The sequence below is a fragment of the Callorhinchus milii genome, unplaced genomic scaffold (assembly GCF_018977255.1).
Source record: "Callorhinchus milii isolate IMCB2004 unplaced genomic scaffold, IMCB_Cmil_1.0 Scaffold5, whole genome shotgun sequence".
NCBI lineage: Eukaryota > Metazoa > Chordata > Chondrichthyes > Chimaeriformes > Callorhinchidae > Callorhinchus > Callorhinchus milii.
Genome location: NW_024704746.1, coordinates 23,177,948 through 23,199,224, shown reverse-complemented (window position 1 = coordinate 23,199,224; position 21,277 = coordinate 23,177,948). Strand labels below are relative to the sequence as shown.

The 21,277-nt window shown below is 39.9% G+C and overlaps 2 protein-coding genes across 7 annotated transcripts in view; one reads left to right on the top strand and one right to left on the bottom strand.

Moving 5' to 3' along the window:
- rnf220a (ring finger protein 220a) overlaps window positions 1-6,327 on the bottom strand; it is a 229,408-nt gene extending 223,081 nt beyond the window's left edge. For 2 of the 6 annotated variants that reach the window (XM_042334845.1, XM_042334844.1), the window contains exons 1-2: window positions 6,294-6,325; window positions 4,445-5,184 (exon numbers count right to left, since the gene is read on the bottom strand). In XM_042334845.1, coding sequence (XP_042190779.1) covers window positions 4,445-5,072 — 628 coding nt within the window. In that variant the 5' untranslated portion in view covers window positions 5,073-5,184; window positions 6,294-6,325. Of the gene's footprint in view, window positions 1-4,444; window positions 5,185-6,293 lie in introns of all 6 variants that reach the window. The other 4 variants (XM_007899918.2, XM_042334847.1, XM_007899915.2 and 1 more) reach the window with 3 other exon arrangements.
- A 4,960-nt stretch (window positions 6,328-11,287) lies between these two features.
- Window positions 11,288-21,277, top strand: part of eri3 (ERI1 exoribonuclease family member 3) — a gene marked incomplete in the record, with an annotated part of 132,134 nt that continues 122,144 nt past the window's right edge. Inside the window, 2 exon segments of the mRNA NM_001292814.1 lie at window positions 11,288-11,383; window positions 18,959-19,244. Coding sequence (NP_001279743.1) covers window positions 11,364-11,383; window positions 18,959-19,244 — 306 coding nt within the window.

Sequence of the window (21,277 nt, the reverse complement as noted above, 5' to 3'; positions counted from 1 at the left end):
AAAAGGTTGCAACTGTTCTGTGAGTTTTTAACAATGGAAATGCATCATGTGCAATTGGTTCAAAAATTATTCTGACAATGAACATCGTTTGGCTTTGAGTGGTAAAAGTGATTATGACTGTGTGCTGTAATGCTAGCTTGCTTTCTGACAGTAGTCTGCTTCATTGTATGCGCTATCATGCTGTCGGAGAGAGCTCAGGACACCGACCGAGTCTCCCTGGTGGGTTTACTGACTGAACATCAAGCTCTCCCTCAGCCTCTGTAGACCAGACACATTGCACAAATGTAGACAGAGGGCAAATGAGCAGTAATTGATGAGAATAAAGATGTTTTGCCAGACACAGATAGTACCCCTACAGAGAAATGAGGCATTTTCAAATAAAGCAGGGACTAGACACGATAGACACCCACTTTGCCATGAATTCTATACCAGTAAATTTAAATTGGGCCACTGACTGTGAACAGAACACTTTGAAATTAAAAATAAAGGGGAAAAAACATGAAACAGCACTGCGGAGACAAACAAAATTTCGTACAAGCAACACTGGCATTGATCGTAAGCATCTGAGGATCCATTTGATTTTATCCCAAAGCCAAGGCTCAATATGCACAGCCTTACACGGACCAAGGGTTTGACAAGATTTCTTCCAAGCTCCCCCCCCAACACTATTCTCCGACAATGATCACTGAACGCTGATCGCCAGGGAAAGAAACAGTTCCTGAAATGCCCTTTCCCCCAACTTTTAGGTAAATAAATGTTGGACTTGTTCACAAGGCATTGAGTCTGTGTTCAAGAGCCATTCATTATCTACAAGAGTACACAAAGTTTTTTCTTCTCCATTCCAGAGAAAGTATCAAGTCGGACATGTATGATTGTGTGAAAGGTCACGTAAAATCTTAAGCCAAGTCACAATGTCAAAATGAATAACTTCAGCTTTGCCTAATTTGTCTCTAAAATAAAAAGAATTACTTTATTGTCCCTTTTTTGTCATCGCTTTATTTATTCAAATCCCTCCATTCTTAATTCACGGTTATTTTCTCTCTCTAGTAATTTGTTGATTATTTATATTCTTTTTCTTAGACTTTCTAAGCTGCACCGAAATGATAAAGGCAAATATTTGGCTAAACTATAAGAATTCAAAAAAATATATAGAGTAAAACAAAGCAAGAGACCGGCTGTTGGCAGCGACCCGATTCTCTTTGGAACATTTATTCAAGCTCCGAATCACACACAATACAAACAGGTTTTAACAAATGGAAATTCAAAGTCTGGGAGTTTGTCCTGGAAGATTTCACCAATCATAAAGTGCTGGGTTAAACTTATTAAATAAATTCCTTTAAGCCAGGCTTAAAAAAATAAATAAGACTCATAAAACCTTTGCTTACTAAGCCCTTTAAAATAATAGGGAAAGGGGATATATATATCATTTGGCTATCTTTTCACATTTTTTAACAGCACAGCGGTTAACTTAAAGGAAAATGTTCAAGTTTGCACTGGCTGACTTTTTTTTAACGCACAAAATTAAGAAGAGGTAAAAGACATCATCACACTGTGTGTGTGTGTGTGAGAGAGAGAGAAAGAGAGAGCAGGTACTCCCTTGGCAGCGGTCTTGTAACAGATTTTTTTGGGAAGAAAAAAGAAAGGAAATCGATGGCACTTTGAATAGAGGTCGTCAGGGTTGTTGCTCAGGGAAAGTGACAGATCTGCGTACTAAGCCTCTGGCAGCCCCCAAAAAAATTCCATACATATTACCATTTAGCTGCAATATTTCAGGCTACAGTCTTTGCGATGAAACTCCACTTTGTAAATCAACCATTTATCCTACACAGTAGTGCAATGCAATCAGTGTTAACTAAAAGTAGCTATAGCAATAAATTGTAATAGAAAGACAGTCCGATAGATAAAGACATAAACATATAGACTGCTTAACTGACATCACTAAATACAATTTTAGTAACAATTGTACAGTTGAAGAAACGTCACATTACTGTTCATTTAATAAAATCCAATACAATATTTAAAAATAATCGATGATGATCCTGTGCGCACTGTCGTTTTAATTTCTAATACATTTTCATACGCTCACCCCCTCCATTTTGGGGAGGAAGATAAGTAAAAGAATGTATAATTGAATCTTGCTTATTTTATTTTCTTGCTCAAATTTTCTTATAAATTGGCAACATACGTTTTAGCAAAGTTTTTAATAAATCAGGCTTATCATTTTCAAACCTTTTTTTAATCAATTATTCACAAAATCAGGCATCCTTAATCTCTTGTTTTTATTCTTAGTCAAAATAATTTCTAAAACAAAAGCAGATGGCTTGGAATATCTGCGAACAATTTTAATGTTGCTTTTAGATGAAACAAATACTGTACGTTGGGCATTGGGTGTGCATGTGTCTCAATGTAGTTTGGAGATGGAATAAGCAGATTTACAATTATACATGAACATTTCTGAATAAAACCAGTTTGTAAATGACAACATGCTTCTGAGGGGAAAGAACCAAACTAGTTGAAGACTAGTTTAACAATTTTCTTTCCAACCCTTTTTTCCTCACCATTTTTATTCACAATTGTAGGAAGCTGCCAACATAGATTTATCTAGTTGTCTTTCAACCAGTGGCGGGCAATTTAGTACAGAAGATAGGACTAGGTAGTTTTTTCCACTTGGTAACTCGCAATCCAGCGCTGTACCAAATGGCACAGCGCGAAACGCCAATTGTCCTTTCTCTTGTTGTTTTCACACCTCAATATTCATTTCAACACCCCTCCATCCCCTCTACACCACAGGTTTAAAGACAGAGGTTTTATAATACTGGTTCTCAGCAACTGCTCAAAGCTGAACTACTACTGCCTTCTTCCTCTAGATTTTTACATATTAGTGGCTGTCATTACCATAAGAAGAGGGAAGAGGAAAAGAGGGGAGGGAAGCACTTAAAGAAATGTGAAAGGGATGCCAGTTGGAAACCAGTGGGGAGAACTCAAAAGATCAGCCTTTTCACATCTGGTTAAGTATTGCAAAACACCCTGATGGCCACATGATTATAAGCACACCCTTGCTAAAGTTTACTTGTAGGGAGAGAAAAGAACATTAGCATGGGTTTGTATCTAAGCTAGTTCCTCCATTATTTGCCATCCCACCCACCTTGGTTCAATCTGTTTGACCAATAAATCAAACGAAATTTATGAAGAAAAGCAACCAGGTTGGTCCTGCCAGGAAGGAAGCAAAGACATCCATGTTTTGTTGTTTTAAGTTTTTTTGTTAACTGTTCAGGAAGGAAGATGGGGGCCTGGATTCTGACTCAACGAGTGCAGATTAATCACTCATTCCTTACAGTAATTTAGTCCTTCTGGCTTATTTTCTTATTTCTAACCTTTTTGATTGTACTGCGTGAATCTTTTTCTTACCATTTGGATCCACTCCTTTTGCAATCTTTTCATGTCTATTTCGTCCCCCTCATTTCGTTTTTACTTCCTTCAGCTTTCACTTTCTATGTCCCTTTCCACTTTTGTTCTGTGTATTATTCTCCCTCTCTTGTCTCCTCTTTATACTTTTTTCACTCAAAACAAACAGTAACAAAAGTCAGTAGCTTCCCACAGCTGAGCCTTGTTAACTTATCACCCATTATCACCTCATCCTCCAGGCAGCACCTTTCTTCTTGGACCACTGATGAGCCCTCACAAACTTCTGGAATTGCAATTTAACTTGACAAACATCACAATACAGATGTAGGGGATCGACTTCCTCTCAGCTAAAGGGCCCTTTTTTCCCCCCCAAGAGTTATTCAGTAATAGGGGGAGGTTGAAAAATGTCAATGATAACAAATCTTTCTTAAAAAGAATATTTAAGACACTGACTGTTTGAGCCACACGGGATCACCCCTTTCCTTTTTTTAAAAAAAATTGTCACAGAAAGGTATAGTTCTGATTGTTGTATTTTATTGTAGAAAAAAAGTGGGCTTTTTTTATGCATTCTCCTCAATAAACATCTACGTCTTAAAGTATATGTTTCAACAGCTAAAACTAAAGCATGCAAAGCAAAGGTGACAGACATATCAGCAGAAATGTTCTGCTATGATGTGGCTCACATGGTTCTGGTTTTATCAAATGGAAAAAATGACCACAATTCTGGAAGTTTAAATACCTGGAGTTGTAATGTTAATACATATTATTTGGAGTTGGTGCATATTCACGATCTTACTTTATATTCAAAGCTGACTTGTAAAACGCAGTGAAGCCATTAAGGATCTGAAAAAACACTATTGAAAACTTTCTGGATAGTGAAATGTGAAATATTAGCTGTGACCTTTTGAGTGTTTGTGGCAAGTCTGGGGGGTGGGGTGGGGTGGGGAGAATTCCAATGTGAAATGTAAAGAGGGCCCAATGAAGTCACAATAAATGAATGAATGAATGAATAAATGAATGAATGAATGAAAGCACTTACATCTCTCATTCCGACTTTCTTCCGGACTCGCAGAGTTTTCTCGGTCGGAGATGAGACCCGACACAGCAAAGACTTTTTTCCCAGTGTCGTCCAGCTTTAATGCGCCGGGGGAGCTGGAGGGGAGTTGGGGGGTGAACTCATACTCCTTGCCCTCCGTGTCCGAAAACCTCAGGTGAGGAGATTCGGTTTCGTGGCAGTTCTTTAGTCTCTTTGCGGGTGTGAAGGCGGACTGGTAACTGTCTCTGTCTTCAGCGGAGGCGAAGGGCCGGAATGCCCCCACGCCGCTGTGGTTCAGCATACTGATGGGGGTACAGTCCAGGCTCGGCGGGGCGAACTGGGGGTGGAGGTGCAACAGCTGAGGGGGGAAATCCCGATTCGGGAAGGCCCCCGGCACCCCACTCTGACGATGGTACATTGAGGCAAAGGTGTAGGAACCATTGGTGAAGGGGATATGGACATCTTTGTCCACCGAGACAGGTACTCCAAAGGGTCTGGGTTGCTGGCATGAGATGGAGGCATCTCGGCTCGCCTCTGCCGTGGAGGCGAGGACCATCAAGGCTGGAGATGCCAGGGGGTTGGGGAGGTAGGAAGAATTCTCCATCTTGAAAGCTGTTCTGTGCAAGTCCATTGGAAAGTCTTTGCTCGCTTGTACCAGAATTATATAATGACCTTCTCAAATGCAGGCAAGGCTGGCTTTATACAGAGCAGAGTGACATCATTACACCACTGCCTGATAGACCCTGTATTAATAAAGAGAAGAACAAAAATAAATATTCACACACACACACATTCTGTCTCTCACTCTCTCTCTCCCATTACACGCACTCTGACGCCTGTATAGATTAGGTACGATTTGACCACAGTAATTATGAAAATCTATACTTAATACACTCTGGTGTCAAAGTGTCACGGGCTTAAAGACTGACCCCAAATAACAGAACCACTGCAGCCCTGTGATCAAAAATACATTTATTGCTCCGAAATCACAGGAGAAAGCCACTGATTAACCCCCTCTCCCCCCACCTCCCCTCTCGCTCCAAAGTCCTGGCTGTCAAACGGTAAAATAGTTGGTTTGTATTTTCTTGGGCAGAGTGCTATTCCTGCTTTGTTGGATTTTTAATTCGCCACAGGACAAAAAAAGATTAAAATAACTTAACGGTATTGATTTACGCGGCAGAATTGACATTAATTTTAGTTCAGTTATCACTTTGCAAAGCGATCAATAGTAACTAATAACGAATGACAGCGCTGGTAAAAAAAAAGAGAAAGCAGCACTGCAGCCAAAAATCGAAATGTACCGCCACTAAATCATCTCATACTTTTCTTCTCCTCAGACATCAAGACACCAAAAACCCAGTTGGTACTTTTGTTACAACTATCAGGATTAATAACATCCCCTACCGGATAATTCATTGCAACTTTGGAACTGGGACCAATTAAACAGCTAATTTAATGATACTTAGTAGTGATCATCGAGAAATAAAACAGCTAATAGCACAAATGCTAAGAAATTGTGCCGTATGGAATTAACAATAGCACAGATAATAATACGACACACACACACACACACACATATAAATATATATTTATGCACAACATACCAGAGGTTATACGAGCACAAACCGAACGTTGTGTTCGGTACAGTGAGATGGGTTACAAGCCACGAAATAATGACTGTGCTGCAAACCGCCAGAAAGATCACTCTGCACTAAATGCTTAATCTTCTGCAGTTTTTTTTAATCTTAACATTGCAAGGTGCACACTCGGGCCGTGGGGCCGCGCAAATGACTTCCGGACAAAGTTGGAGACAACACATTATCACAGGCGCATTCTGCAGGACTGTACTTACTTTAATTCCCAGGGATCACTTTCACTTTTTTTTGATGGGGAGCAGAGAGGGAGGTGGGGTGGTGAGGGGGGGGGGGGGGGGTGTTGGTGGGGGGATAACAGGACACACGCGGGGAATGAAAGATTTATTTCTTTTGCAAAACTCTCCCCCCCCCCCCCCCCACCCCCACAGTGTATGCGTGCGGGCTGTGGAGTGGCAGTCTGGAATACAGGGCTGTGTGTGTGTGTGTGAGTGAGTGAGTGAGTGAGTGGAGTCTTGTTGGGAGGTAAGGGGTGGTGTTGATTACATGCACAGAGGGGATGGATCCCTGTCCCGAGTCCGACGAGAGGAGGGAGGGATGATACGCTGCTGCTCCGCCGCCGCCGCCGCTCGGCTCAGTGTGTGTGTAGTCTGTGAATTTCAGAACTCACTCACCGGGACAGCAATATACACCGACGCAAACCCCGGGCAGTGAGCGGCGCAGCCGCAGCCGCAGCGCCATCCGCCGACACCTGGGAATTGTAGTCTTTTCCTTCACCGCACACTCAGTGCCCATCACTTTACACCCTCCTCCTCCTCTCCCCCCTCCTCCTCTCCCCCTCCTTCCCTCTCCGCCTTTTGCCGTTTGCACTTCAGTCTTTCCCCTTCGTTGTATCCTCTCTGTGCTTCGTTCTTTTTATTACTCCGATTCTGCTCCTTCCTATGTTATTATTCTATCTCCATTTTTCCTCTCGCCTCTTCGTCCTTCTTACTTTTTCCACTAAAAGCGTATATTATTATTTACTCCACTCAGTCTCTTCCCCGCATTAATTAACCTTTGCCACCATTTGTATCTCATTCGTTGTTTTCTGCTGTTCGTTTAAAAATGCCCCACGTTGCTTAATTTATGATTTTCTTTCACCTTTTTATTTTTTGAAAATGTGTACAATTCCTCATTTTACCATATGACATTTATTATTTAACCACATCGATCTTTTTGTTAAATGTTCACCCCCCCATTCGTTGTATTCCATTCTTCTTCGATTGTTTTTAGTTTGTTTTCAGCATTTTTATTCGCGCTGCTCATTTCGGTTCACACTTAACTATCATCTTTACTATTTTCCTGCTTTAAAATATTTAGAGACTCCTTTTCTCTTTGTACTTTTAGCCTTTAGAAGCACCTCCGCTTTTATTTGTTGCGACTGATTTCCTGCTGCTCTTTGCTTCTCTCTTCTGCTTCATTCGGTTTGCGTACTTTTCCCTTTCATCTATTTTCAGACATCCTTCACACTTTTCCTTCCGTGCGGTATTTTGGTGTCATCGCCATTCATTTATAACTTCGTTTTCTTCCCCAATTTGTTGTGTTCTCAAGTTCGTTCACCTGGATCATTCTGATCTACTTTGCTAGTTCCAATAGTACTTATTTTTCCCTCTTCGTGTGCCCGTTACTTTCTTTGCTTGTGGCATTCTTTTAACTTCACACTTTTTATCTCATCTGTTCGTTTCTTCTCGTTTATTTTGCCTCCTTACTTTACATATTATATCTTTGCGTCTCTTTTTAACTGTCGAGCCTTTTAATTTTAGGGAGACTGTCTGTTACCTCCTGTGATTTGACAGGTATTTTTCCTACAAGCAAAATAGCCGTCCAACCGTGCGATGTGGATGGATGAGCATGTTACTTGAATAAAAACGCACTAGATATCAAAAAGTTAACAAATATACATTTTTTCTCGATTATTCATAAAGTTCTGGACAAGGAAGGTAGCCCTCCATCCAAAGTGCAATGTGAAGTACATGTTATTTCAAATATCAATCAACTAATGGGGGAAAGATCCCAAATAAAATAAAGTCGTTCTAAAATTGATAAATGTAGGCTGTGCGTGTATCTATTAATGTTGCACTAAACCCTTTGATGGCCTACACAAGCCTGTATTTCAACAAACACCCAAAAAATCAATACCTAACATTATTAATTATCCCAGTTTCTCACTGAACGTGAACAGCTTAACAGTACCGAGGAGCTAGAATGAAGAACTAGCTGACAGTACAAATATATTACAGGACACAACAAAAATACAGTTAGATTTACCCCAGCCAATTAAAAAATCGATGCGTAAGCTATCATTTGCGCAGAAATAGAGAGATAATGCACCCCTTTTACCTTCTACATTTCTCACGTCCTTATTACCATGTAAATGCACAGATAAAAAAAAAGTCGTTTTATATTTCAATCGTTTGCAATTAATTCATATTCCCTGTATCAATGATCAACAATTAGTAAAACCAGTCAGCCTAAAAAAAAACTTTGAAAATCAAAATAATTTTGGTAACATCTTTTACACTAATACTTTTGGTGATGTAACGTAAGTAATAACAATAACAATCAGAGCAATAATAAATTGCATTTATATGGCGCCTTTCACGTCGGGAGGACGTCCCAAGGTGCTGAACAGCGAGGGGTTTTTCTACATATATTATAAATAATCATAAGCATAACTATATGTATTATGTTTCATATTATAAACAATTATATAAATAATGCCTATTATGAGTTTGGTGCTGATGTTGTATGATGCCAATTTCGCAGAAAACGAAAATAAAATCTGATTTAATTTGGCCAGATTGACATTAACCCATAATAACGCTACAGTAAATACAGACTGTAAATTAACCATAACAAATGGTTATTGTAATTTCACGGTATGAATAACTTACTGCAAAACCAGATGGGTTGGTTGGTCCGGGTAAGGGAGGGCTTTATGTACTGTTGTGGTGAGTGCTCGCAGTTGAACTACAAGACCCAGAGGCCAAAGCGTTGCACCGCAGCAGCTGTTAAGGCAAACAGTGCGCAGCGATCCCTGACGGATGTAGTTCTGGTGGTTGAATTTATTGTAACAATAATCCTTGTTACTTGATACAGCGCCTTATCTCGTCTTCGAGACGTCTCAAAGCGCTTCACAGAATATACTGTAAAGTGAATTGACTGTATATTTTGTGGGTGAAACGCGGCAGCCAATTGCGCACAGCAGCGTCCCACACACAGTCGAGGAGTGAGCGAACAAATTATTATTATTATTATTGATTATACATCGTTATACCTCATTTGATTCAGTAATAATATTCTACAGTATAATAGATGGAATATCAATGTATTCATAACTTTTGTTAGAAGTATGTTGTCGGGATTCCTTGTATATTCGCCCCCACAAAATACAGTCACTACACTTTACAGTATATCCTATGAAGCACTTCGAGATGCCTCAAAGACGTGATGAGGCGCTGTATCAAAGGCAAGGATTATTATTATTATTTTCACCCAATGTAACTTGCGTTAAAAAAACACTTTTTTTTTAATCTCAAAAACTAACTTAAAAAAGTAGTGACCGGAGCATCAACCGAGAGAGAGAGGCAAGTCGTTGTCACTCCCACCACCCGGCTGCCTCCGCTCGGCTGGCTCCGGCCTCCGATTCGTCCCTCATCCCCTCCGCTCCACCATCGGTGACCGTGCCGTCGGCCTCTACGCCCGAAACTCTGGAACTCTCTCCTCAATCCCTCCGCCTTGCCCCCTCCCTCCCTCCCTCCCTTCAAATCCCACCTAAAGACCATCCTTTTTGACCGTGAGCTTACGGTCACCCTCCACCCTCGCTCTTCCCCCCCACCCCCCCCCCCAAGCTTGGTGTCGTGCTGCGCCACCGTCTAGCGCTCCGGGACGCTATCCCGAGTGAAGGGCGCCATATAAATAAATGTAAGTTGTCGTTGTTATTCAATTGAATGACAACGTCGTTGGCACATCAGGATTACAAACTGAAGTCACATCCTTTGGCAATAAAAAACACACTAATAAGGTGCTGAATAAAGCATTTTTGAGGGGGGCGGTGGGGGGTGGGGTTAGAAACGACTAACCAGCGCTTTCCAACTGCTTGTCCTGTCATCCCATCAGCAACACAACAACAACTTGAAACACGGCTCGAGCTGAACGTGAGTTCGAAACCCTGTGTTCCAGTTTACAAGAGAGACCCGATTCAGAAACTGAAAACTTATTTCTTGTCTTGTGTGTGTGTGTCTGCGTGTGTGTCTATTTGTGTCTGTGTCTCTGTGTGTGTGTCTGTGTGTGTGTCTATGTGTGTCTGTCTATGTGTGTGTGTGTGTGTGTGTCTGTCTGTGTGTATGTGTCTGTCTGTGTGTGTGTGTGTCTATTTGTGTCTGTGTCTCTGTGTGTGTGTCTATATGTGTCTGTCTATGTGTGTGTGTGTGTCTGTCTGTGTGTATGTGTCTGTCTGTGTGTGTGTGTGTCTGTGTGTCTGTGTGTGTGTGTGTCTGTCTGTGTATGTGTGTGTGTGTGTCTATGTGTCTGTGTGTGTGTGTCTGTCTGTGTCTATGTGTCTGTCTATGTGTGTGTGTCTATGTGTCTGTGTGTGTGTCTATGTGTCTGTGTGTGTGTGTCTGTCTGTGTGTCTGTCTGTGTGTGTCTATGTGTGTGTGTGTATCTGTCTGTGTGTGTGTCTATGTGTCTGTGTGTGTGTGTCTGTCTGTGTGTCTGTCTGTGTGTGTCTGTGTGTGTGTGTCTGTCTGTGTGTGTGTGTGTCTATGTATCTGTGTCTGTGTGTCTATGTGTGTGTGTGTGTCTATGTGTGTGTGTGTGTCTGTGTGTGTGTATCTGTCTGTGTGTGTGAGGTAACTGACGGTTGTTCTGCCGCCCCTTTCGGACTACAACTCCCAGAATGGCCGCCGAAACGTCGGCGCTGCTCCTCCTCAACCAAACTTGGCGCCCGACCCGACCGTTTGTTTTCGAAAAAGCAGCGCGAGAGGCGGGCGGTTGGCCCGAGGTCCCGCCTCCACTCCGCCGTGACGCGGGCCGCCCCCCCCCCCCTTCACGCCGCGCGCGCTCGCGCTGCCACCCGCGAGTGGCCGGCGGGCCTGTCAATCATCAGGAAAGTCGGGTGACGTCGCGCCGCGCCGTGACGTGTGCCGCCGTTCCGCCAGCGAGGGAGGGAGGGTGAGTGTGAGTGAGAGAGACCGAGCGCGCGCGCGCGTGTGTGTGTGTGTGTCCGTCCGTCCTGTCATGTCCTGTCAGTGCGCCGTGTGTCAAAGAAGCTGCGTTGACTTTGTTGTATGTTGTGTTTTGTTTTAAGGTTAAGCTTGGGGAAGCGGGGGGGGGGGGGGAGAGAGAGAGGGCGGGGGGGAGGGCCACACCTCCCCGAGCTCATGGTCGTTGTGCAGTCAGTCACTCCCCCACCGTCGAGTTGCTAACAGATACCGATTGCACCGCCTTTCTCGTGACCGTTCCGAGACCCGTTTGACAGCCGATAAACTTGTGGCCTGGACTGGCAGCGTGTGCGACGTGTAACTTGCCGACCCAACCTTTCCTCCTGGGCTGGAGTGTGAGGGTCCTGTCTGGTCATATGGAGCGAACAAGCGCCCTCCCCCCCCCCCCCCCCCTCAAAAAAAAACCCCACTTACAGATTCAAAAGTCATTAACTCATCATTTCTCTCCCCACCCCCCCCCCCCCCCCCAAGCTGTACCTGTTGTACCATTTCACCCACAAAACATACAGTCAATTCACTTCACAGTCTATTCTGTCACGTCAAGCGCTTTGAGACGTCTCGAAGACCCGATAAGGCGGAAAGCGGGGACTGGTGTTTGTATTAGTTGGCGAAAACTTTGCTCCCGAGAGGAGGGAGGAGTTGCCTTGTTTCTGTACGTTGGGGGGGAATGGTGACGCAGGCGGTTTTGATTTCCCTCAACCTTGAAACTGAAAGCAGTTTCTGTTGCTGTGCGCTTGAGATTGGATTCATTGGATTATTAGATGAGATTGAGACGTTTACGCCCACTACGGTTTCATTTTCTGAAATGGGGATTTATGGCTTTCTGTTAACTTCTAGGCACGAGGTCTAACTGGTTCTAAATTATTTTAGGGTTGTAGGCTTTGTCATAACACTTTTGGTGTTTTCTACATATCATCATGGATCGGTTTTATTGACCAGTTAAATAATTTTTGTTGAAAAATATAATCCCTTTGTACGCAAGTATGTGTTTTAAGGCACTATTTATTGAGCTATTTATTTATTAACTTTGATTATCAGTAATGTAACTTTTCAAATTGTTTTATTGTTATGGTGCATTTAAGTTACATTTCTAATAACTTTTGTGTCCTTGTGAAGGACCTGAATTAAGTTTTTTTTATGAATGTTTTTCTATTATTCCTTTCAAGTGTTCTGTGGAAATTTTGTAAAATAATTTCTGACTAATTACCGTATATTGAATCACAGTATTTTCTCTCCTATTAAGACAGCTGAATAGGTCATCATAACTATTTGAAATGTCCAGGATGAATTTCCATGCATTATTCAATGCAGGAATAAACTGGAAGTTTGACTTGTTAATTATTGTACAATTAACTGTTAGGCCATCTTTTGTACTTTCATTAAAATTAAGAGTTTTAGTATTCAGATTACAGTTTTTGCTGGTATTTCTCCATTCAATTTCAATATTATATATACAATATGTGATTGCTATCCATGAATTACAAGGTAACAGTTCAGTGTTTGTGATTATGTTAAACCACATGGGAAAGATTGGAGTGATCTGAATATTAGCAGAATCCAGAGATTGAATTACAGTCTGAACTACTCCAGTCATTTGTTTATAATAGTTTATTACAAGTTCTTAAATAGTTATGGGGCACATATGATAGAGGTTATATGGGATAAAGCAAAAGCTTATAAAAGTTGATAGTGATGTAGGAGCTGTATTGTCAGTTGCCACAATGCGTACTATAGTATAATAGTGCTGGTTTATAGTTATAATACTGAACTACATAGAATTCAAGTAAATAAGGGTAGTGAGAGCAGTAATCTAATCATAGGATTCAAGTAAACTATTCACAAAGAACCAACTTCTCTTTTCTAAAAATGGTTGGAATTTTTTCTTCACTTTTTTAAAGTAAAAAAAAATGTATTTCCCCCCTGCAGTTTCTCCTTCTTAAAGGACTGACCCACAGTGTGGTGTAATGCAGCTCCATATGAGATAGCAATCCTCCAGTAACTCATTCAAGTGACCATTGACTCTGATGTTCCTGGTCTGTATGGCTGGGTATCACACCACATAGTTCATTACCCCAATGATTTTAAGGTCGCATGAGTTTTCCAGTTTCATTGGTAAATGAACAGCTGAGAGCAGTCTTGTACTGCGAAAACAGATGGATGTTTAGAACATTATTTCATGGTTTATGACGAGAATAATTGATACATGGGAGTGATTAAAAGTCAGTAATTTTGTCTCAAGGTTCAAATGTTGTTAAACTGTTAAGAACAAAACTCCATTCATAAAAATGAACTCAGATGAGATTACTTGTTTTAACATTGGTTATCACAGGAGCTTATGAAGATAGTTTAGAGGCACATGTCAATAGTGGTAACACCTCACACAGTGAGTACCGGTGAATTAATGATCATTGAATCAAACACCCCAAGTTTATCAAGTGAGAATTAACAGTTGATTATCAGGAAATGGCATGACAATAAATATATACATTGTATATGAATAAGCAGAAATGAGTAGTGGGTTATGGAAAAATGAACCACAGAGGAATCATAAATCATAACTCATGAGGCCAAAGCTCTATTTATTTGAATGAAAGGACTGAAATAGTATGCCAGAAATTGTGAACTGTTTGAATTCAATGTTAATAGATTGTTCTGACTGTAGGAGTATAGCTGATATGAAGTTGTTTCTATGAGTTCCTTGTGGGGCAGGTTAAATCAAGTACAAGATAGCACTTCATTTGATGACAGTGTGGAAGGTATTGTTCTGAGTTTGGAGTTGGAGCACATTGTTTGCAGTTGTTGCCGTGTATCTGACCTATGCAAAACTTGTGGATGCTCACACTGGGGCTCAAAAGTGATGATTGTTCCATTCACTTTGCTGACAGTGTTGAACACTACTTAAAAAAAAACACATTTCAGTTGTTATTTGCTAAGTTGTCTTTATATTTTGGAACTACGCTTGTGTCTTAAAAAAAATCTATTTTGTTTACAAAACATAGTGTATTTATTATGAACTTGCTACAATGAATGATTGCCTATTGTATATAGTAGGAGGAGTGGACCAAATTGAAAATAGTTATCTGCTGTGAGCCAATGTCCATAAGGATGGAACTGAGAGTACTCCTTTCAGAAAGCTCTCTGCACAACTACAGACAGAAAACTTAGTTTTCTATCTGGGATAAAATCAAATTTAGATTCCAGAAGTAAGAGGTCATTGACTACCTCATTTTACCACCCAGTGCCTGTGATTGTGGCCTTTAAAATAAACTTTTAGGTACACTGAATTTATTTTTTCTCATGGCAGAATGGCAGTTAAATAATGTAGCAACAATTCTAGACCTAATAGAAGAAGACCAAGTAAAAGGCAAAACATACCTCAGGAATCTTATCAGTTTGCCCCGTAAGAAAGATCCACCCATAATAACTTTCTTCTACCTTCATGGACCAATGGTTTTGTGATGGCACTTAAGAAAATACAACTCACTTTAATTCACAGGTTTGTTTTGATGTTTGAATTGGATGAGTTAAATTTTCAGTTCACTATAATCTCAAGTGACCTGGGGGACTACGTTACCTCATTAACTTCTCATTCACCACTAAAGATGCTATTTAGTGTCATTCTCACTGTACTTTCTAGTGCAAGAAACCCAGCAGATGACATCATTATTGCAGCTGTTCAGAATTGAAGCAGGCAATAGCAAGTGACAACACATCTGTTGCATGTAAATGAGGAATTAAAGCACTGGCAAGTACATTTTTCAACCAGATTCACTGATTTTATTTGATCTTTTGGCTCAGTTTGGTTAGTAGTTCAGCAGGACACCATCTATAACATTTAATTTTCTCCCATGCCTGTCCTTGAAGTACAGTATTAAAAGACATGGTGTCTAGATAGGAGCATCTATACCTTTATATAACTTGTGCTTACAGTAGAATATAAATAAAACGACACTGCAATCCCCAGTGAATTACCATATCATTTCTCTCTAATGAGTTAACCTTTTACGTAAAAGCAATGCGTTAAACTTCATCCCAATCAAATAAGCTGTAAGCAATACAATTCTATCCCATTTATATCATGTGATGCAGTAGATTTGCAGTTTGCACAACTGTGTGAACAGCACTCATGATATTTACGAAGTCATTCATTCAAACCTTTTATAATGCATTCCCGAACCATCTGCTATTTTCAGTGTAATTTATACGAGTGCACATGTTTACCTTGTAGTCATGGTCTTACTCTCTCTTCCTGTTACCGGGGAGTGAGGTGGTCACAGAATTTGAAAATTAATGGAAATTGGGTAGTGGTCGATATTCAAAATTGAAGCTTTAATGGCAATTTGCAGACACGATAGAAGATTTGATATCTTCTTGATTTCAGCTGTATGAAAGTATGTTTTGAGACTATTAAAAACTATGACTTCATCAAAACCCCTTGATTGTATTACGACCTTGTAGCATGCTCCCAGCCAGCTGTTCTACATTTATTGACATCACAAGAACTGGAGACTGCTGATAAAGGGTTTCTTTTCTTTCTCCTCAATTTCCTTTGATCTTGTTCCATTGTCCCATTACGAGTTCATGGTGCTCTGATTCACTTTAATATCTATATTGTATCGAGGTTTTGGGGCCCTCAAAAATCTTGAAAGTTGAGATCTTATTTCCTCTTCATAAAATTGGCCAGGAGTTAGAGGAGACTAACATTTTGTTCTTTTGCCTCAGTCTAACAACAACAAAACTACATTTGTAAGCACTAGTCACGTGGGGAGGACGTCCCAAGGCGCTGAACAGTCGGGGATCAGGACCCGAGCATGGGGGGACAGGGTTGGGATGAGGAAGTATGCATAACACAGGTTTCGTATGCAGGCTGCAGGCCAACACGCAATGCCATGGTTCAATTGCATTTTAAGCTGCTGTTTACACATTTAAAGAAGCTTTGCATAAGGATTTTTGGAACAGTGATCCAAGATTTTCATTTATAGTTCACACTTAGGCAGGAAAGCTGAAGCATTTTCAATGTATTGCTTAAAGATGATACTGTAGTACCAATTTGATTGAATTTTGTCAGCAAAATGCAATAAATAGTTTTTTATTTTAATTTATTGACGTCTAACTAATCATTTGAGTCAATAAGTCAAAAAAAACAAGAAATTCTAAAATGTATGGACATCTGGTGTATATATAAGGCCAATGACTAATATCTGGCAGCTACTTTTGTGATTAGTTTCCATGATTTGTTAATGTCTCAGCAGCCATTTTCTGTCATTAATATTTTACTAGTTTTCAGAATTTGTCAACTAATTCCCTGTTCTTGTTAACTAAATACTGAATGAACTATTCTCAGCTGTCTCATCACATTACGTCAGTGAACTTGTTGACAAGAAATCTGTTGTAACACAATGACTTATTATGTAAACAATTGTAATAAAGTTGCATCTGGAAATAGACAATTCCAGTCCTTTCAAAAACATCAAGGACACGAGAGATATTTTCAGGACATAGTCTCAATCTTGACTCGCACTGATAAAACAAAATGCTTGTGTTCGCATGTGCCTTTGCAAACTTAGCTTCTAGACTAAATGGATCTGTATAGCCATCCTTATGAGGCAGACCCATTCATTATTACCGTGGCTTTCACATAAACTAATTATATGATGCACATACCGTCCCATCAAGGCAATGGTCATGAACAAATTTCTGATTTATCTGCTTGATGGAAAGAGCAAATGGGCTCTAAATTGTGAGGATTTGTATCAGGTGTCATGACTAATGACTGGGTCACAAATAGTGATTCTTTCCTCTAATTGGAAGTGTTTCATGTCGACACCTGGGAACTACAAGTAACTTCAAAGGTATCGTCTGTTCAAATGGGTGTTCAATATCCAATGGCACTAATCAAAAAGAAGGAAGATTTTCCTGGTTTTCTGGCCAACGATCCTCCACATAAAATTAATCATTCACTTCATGGCAGTTTGTGAGACAATGCACGCACAAATTCGCCATGTTCACCTACAAAATATACAGTCACTACACTTCATAGTTAAAAATCCTAAGAAGTGCTTTGAGATATTTCATTGACATAAGGCACTTTGTGATAGGGTTACAAAAATAAACCAAACAAGTTTGCAGGGTGAGATGTCAAAGAAATCTTTTGGGAAGTTGGATGGATAATCTACTCCTTTCTGAAGTTTACTACGTAGATATGAAATTGGGGGGCCTGGTTGAATTGCAGTTAAAACACAAACTTCTGGCTTGCCACTAATTTGCAGAAGGTTGGCCACTTGTATATTGGAAATAAGGGGAAAAACAATTCTAGATCAAATTTGGCTGGTTAGACATTCCTTAAATTAGTACTGTGGTAATGATAACCGAATAAGTATACTGCGGCTATAAAATGCCTACAACATGGTACTGGTGTGTTAGTTTTTTTCTCGGTTTTTAGAGGACATTAAAAGATAAACAAGTTTTATAGGAATCCACAATGGATGTTGCATGGAGTATCCTGTAATACCTTTGAAGTTGATACTAGTTCTAAAACACCAAACCATTAAACATTTGGATTAGACTTTGAACTGAAGCTTATGGAAACCAATTAATGTCACTATTACTAAGCATGGGCAGTTTTGATTGGACTTGTCTAATGTTGCACTGTTTATCTCAACCAACTTAAGAATTATCAATAGGGGGAAGGAAGGAGGAATTTTGGCTGATGAATATAATAGACATATGACCCAAAGAGGATCCTAAGCCAGATGGCTACTGTACTTTAGTTCCTGTGTTGCCACAGGATTAACCCTTGCCCTTAGGCAGGAAAGCTGTGATGCAAAAAATACTATTGCAGTCATACACCAGCTGCACCTGGAATGACGCAGTCCTGTTCTTTTGAAAAACATTGAGCCATTGAAAAATATTTGCCGCAAAACAATTAATTCCGCTCCTAGTTTATTATTGTGAGGAATGAACTTTGTTCTGATGGAGTTAAGGGATGATGGTATTGGGGAAATTAAACTGACTTTATTTCCATTTTGTCCTTCCTTAATACCGAGCACTCCTGTGTCAGTTAGTATATTATCTGGGTTAAATAATGTTCAAAATTCCCTCTAGGCTACTGCAACAATAGACTAGATTTTATTTTTGCAATGCGCATAGTGCCAATATAGATGTTAAACATTGAAAGCACTATCCTGCACTATGTTTGGTTCAGGAAAGTGGAGATTTACACTGTTACACTAATGTACCATTCATTTATGTTTCCAGTGTGCTTTGACAATATCAGCATATCAGCTGGAATGCCAAGGACTCGTTGGAAATGGCTGTAGGGTTGAAGTTTTTAATGTCAGTTCCAAAACTAATTCTAGTCTACTCTGTACCAGTCTCCTGTCTCGGGGATGAGGGGGTGGGTGAGGAGGGCATGGAAGAATGGTGGATAGGTAGTCTACAAGAAAAATAACTGCAAGTGCTTTTTAATGCATTACATAATGAAGCAATACTCATTAGATTTGCATAGCCAGTGGGTACCTTACAGTCAACAGAATTGGTGAACTTTTGTTTTGAATATCTGCTGTTTTTGGCATCGGAAGCTTTAACTTATGAATTCTATAAATCTTTAACCATTCTCTGCTTTCCTAATGTATTGAATTTGACTTTTGACTTTGTTTCAGAAACCCAATGCTGAAGTGTATCCATTGGATCAGAAGTGGCATTTTACACACAAGTTCTGGATTGGGAAGATCTACAGTAGTTTCATTCTCCACTGCGAGAGAAGTTGCACAATCAATTTTTAAAAGGCATTCTGGATATATTTACTCACTGTCTTCTTTGACTGGTAACAACATGGCTTCAGATCGGCAGTCTTCATCCAAATCGTCCTTTCCTCCACAGCTATACCACAATTTTTTGGTTTTGGACTTTGAAGCTACATGCGATAAAGAATTGATTAAACCTCAGGTATTTTTGTAAAGCAAAGCTATATATTTCTAATCTTCTGTTTATTGTTTTCTCTTAGAATTGTCTAAGATAATTGCAACAGTAAAATTCAGAAACTATAGCTAGGAATATTGTTATACAGTACAAGACAATGGTAGAGCCAAATTCTGAAAATAGTGATATCCAATTTATAGAAGTCTAATATTGGATTGTATAAGTCAATGTGAAGGAAAGGTTGGTGCAGTTGTGGTATTCTGTTTCTAGATGTGTTTAACATTTTTGCAAATAAGATATGATATTAGTATTTATTAAATGCAATAAGAACATCAATACAACAGTAAACTTATTATTCTATTGATTATTTTGGCACCTGAGAAAGTGCCCAATTATAATATCATCATCAGTTGTTCTTTAGGCAGTTGAACAAATACTGTTGGGAGTGTTACACAAAGGTTGTGTTTTTTATAGTAATTTACAAGAAATTTAAGTAAATTGAGACAAACCTGATGCTGGTTTGTATTAAAAGGACAATATTGAGCCAAAATAGTGGGGTAATCCTGCCACTTTATAAATCACTAGTGCAACCACACTTGGAATAGCATGTGCAGTTTTGGTCACCGCAATATAAAAAGGATATTGCATCAATTGAGGATACATAGGAAGGCAAACAAAATGATTGAGGGGATGGAGGGCCTGGACTACAAGGAGCAATTAGGTAAACTGGGCATGTTCACGCTGGAGAAGAGAAGGTTGAAGGGGGATATGATTACGATCTTTAAGATTCTAAAGGGATTAGATCATGTAGACCATGATAAGCTATTTTATCTTATACTGAACAGTAGAACTAGAGGACATGGCCTGCAATTGAAGGGGGTACATTCAAAACAAATCTGCGGAGTCACTACTTCAGTGGGCAAGTAGTAAACTTATGGAACAAAGTGTCATTTAATAATAATAATAATCCTTGCATTTGATATAGCGCTTTTCACATCGGGAGGACATCCCAAAGCGCTTCACAGAACACACTGTAAAGTGAATTGACTGTATATTTGTGGGCGAACGCGGCAGCCAATGGCGCACAGCAATGTCCCACAAACAGTCGTAGATTGAAAATGACCAATTTATTATTGTTTGGTTTTGGAGGGATTATTATTAGGCCCTGTGTGGAGTAAGGAAACTTGCCCAAGGTTTCGCCCTCTGCCTGGAATTGAACTCAGGTCTCTCGCTTACAAAGTGAGTGCTCTAACCACTGAGCTCTAACACTGAGTCCTGTAGGACTCCATTGTTTCAAGAACAAATTAGATAGATTTCTCCTAGAAAATAATATATTAGTAGTAATACTAATATAGTGTATAATTTGGGACACAACGGGTCAAGTGACTGTCGGCATAGTTTCAGGCAAGCTAGATATACCTTGGTCTTCTTTCACCTAGCAAATTTTTATGTTCTTATGAGAATCATGGAACCATGTGTTCTTTCTGAGGGCATGGCAAGTGAGGCACTACTAAGTACAGCTGAGACTGTGAATCAACAGCAGTGAGAGAAATGGGGTTGGAAGGAAGGAGAGGACAAAAATCAAAATTTACCCCCCATCACTTCATGGTGCTTAATGTGGTCTGTAAGAGCATCAGGCAAATCTTCTCACTATCATAGTAAAATCCATTCTTTAGACCTTTTCTTAACTATCCAGATTCCTTTGAACACAGTCAATTCCACCTACTCGGGTCACCTGACTACAGGTTCGGCAGTAAATTTTACAATGTTACCATATTATTTAGGGTAGTGTATTAGCAATCAAGCTGACATTCCTTATGATCTGAAAACTGTCCCATTATGTTTTTTTGAGCTCATGTTCAGTATCACTCAGTCCCTGTGTACAGTCCCTCCATTTCATACTTTTCTAAAAATATTAACCTTTAACATGTTATTTTAAGTACAAGTGTCGCTTTGAGACCAGTGGATAGTTCATGACTGGTATCAATACTATAGTAATGCCGTTGCATTACATTTCTATATCTGGCTCAACCTGTCTGAGTGATGTGATCTCTGTACTT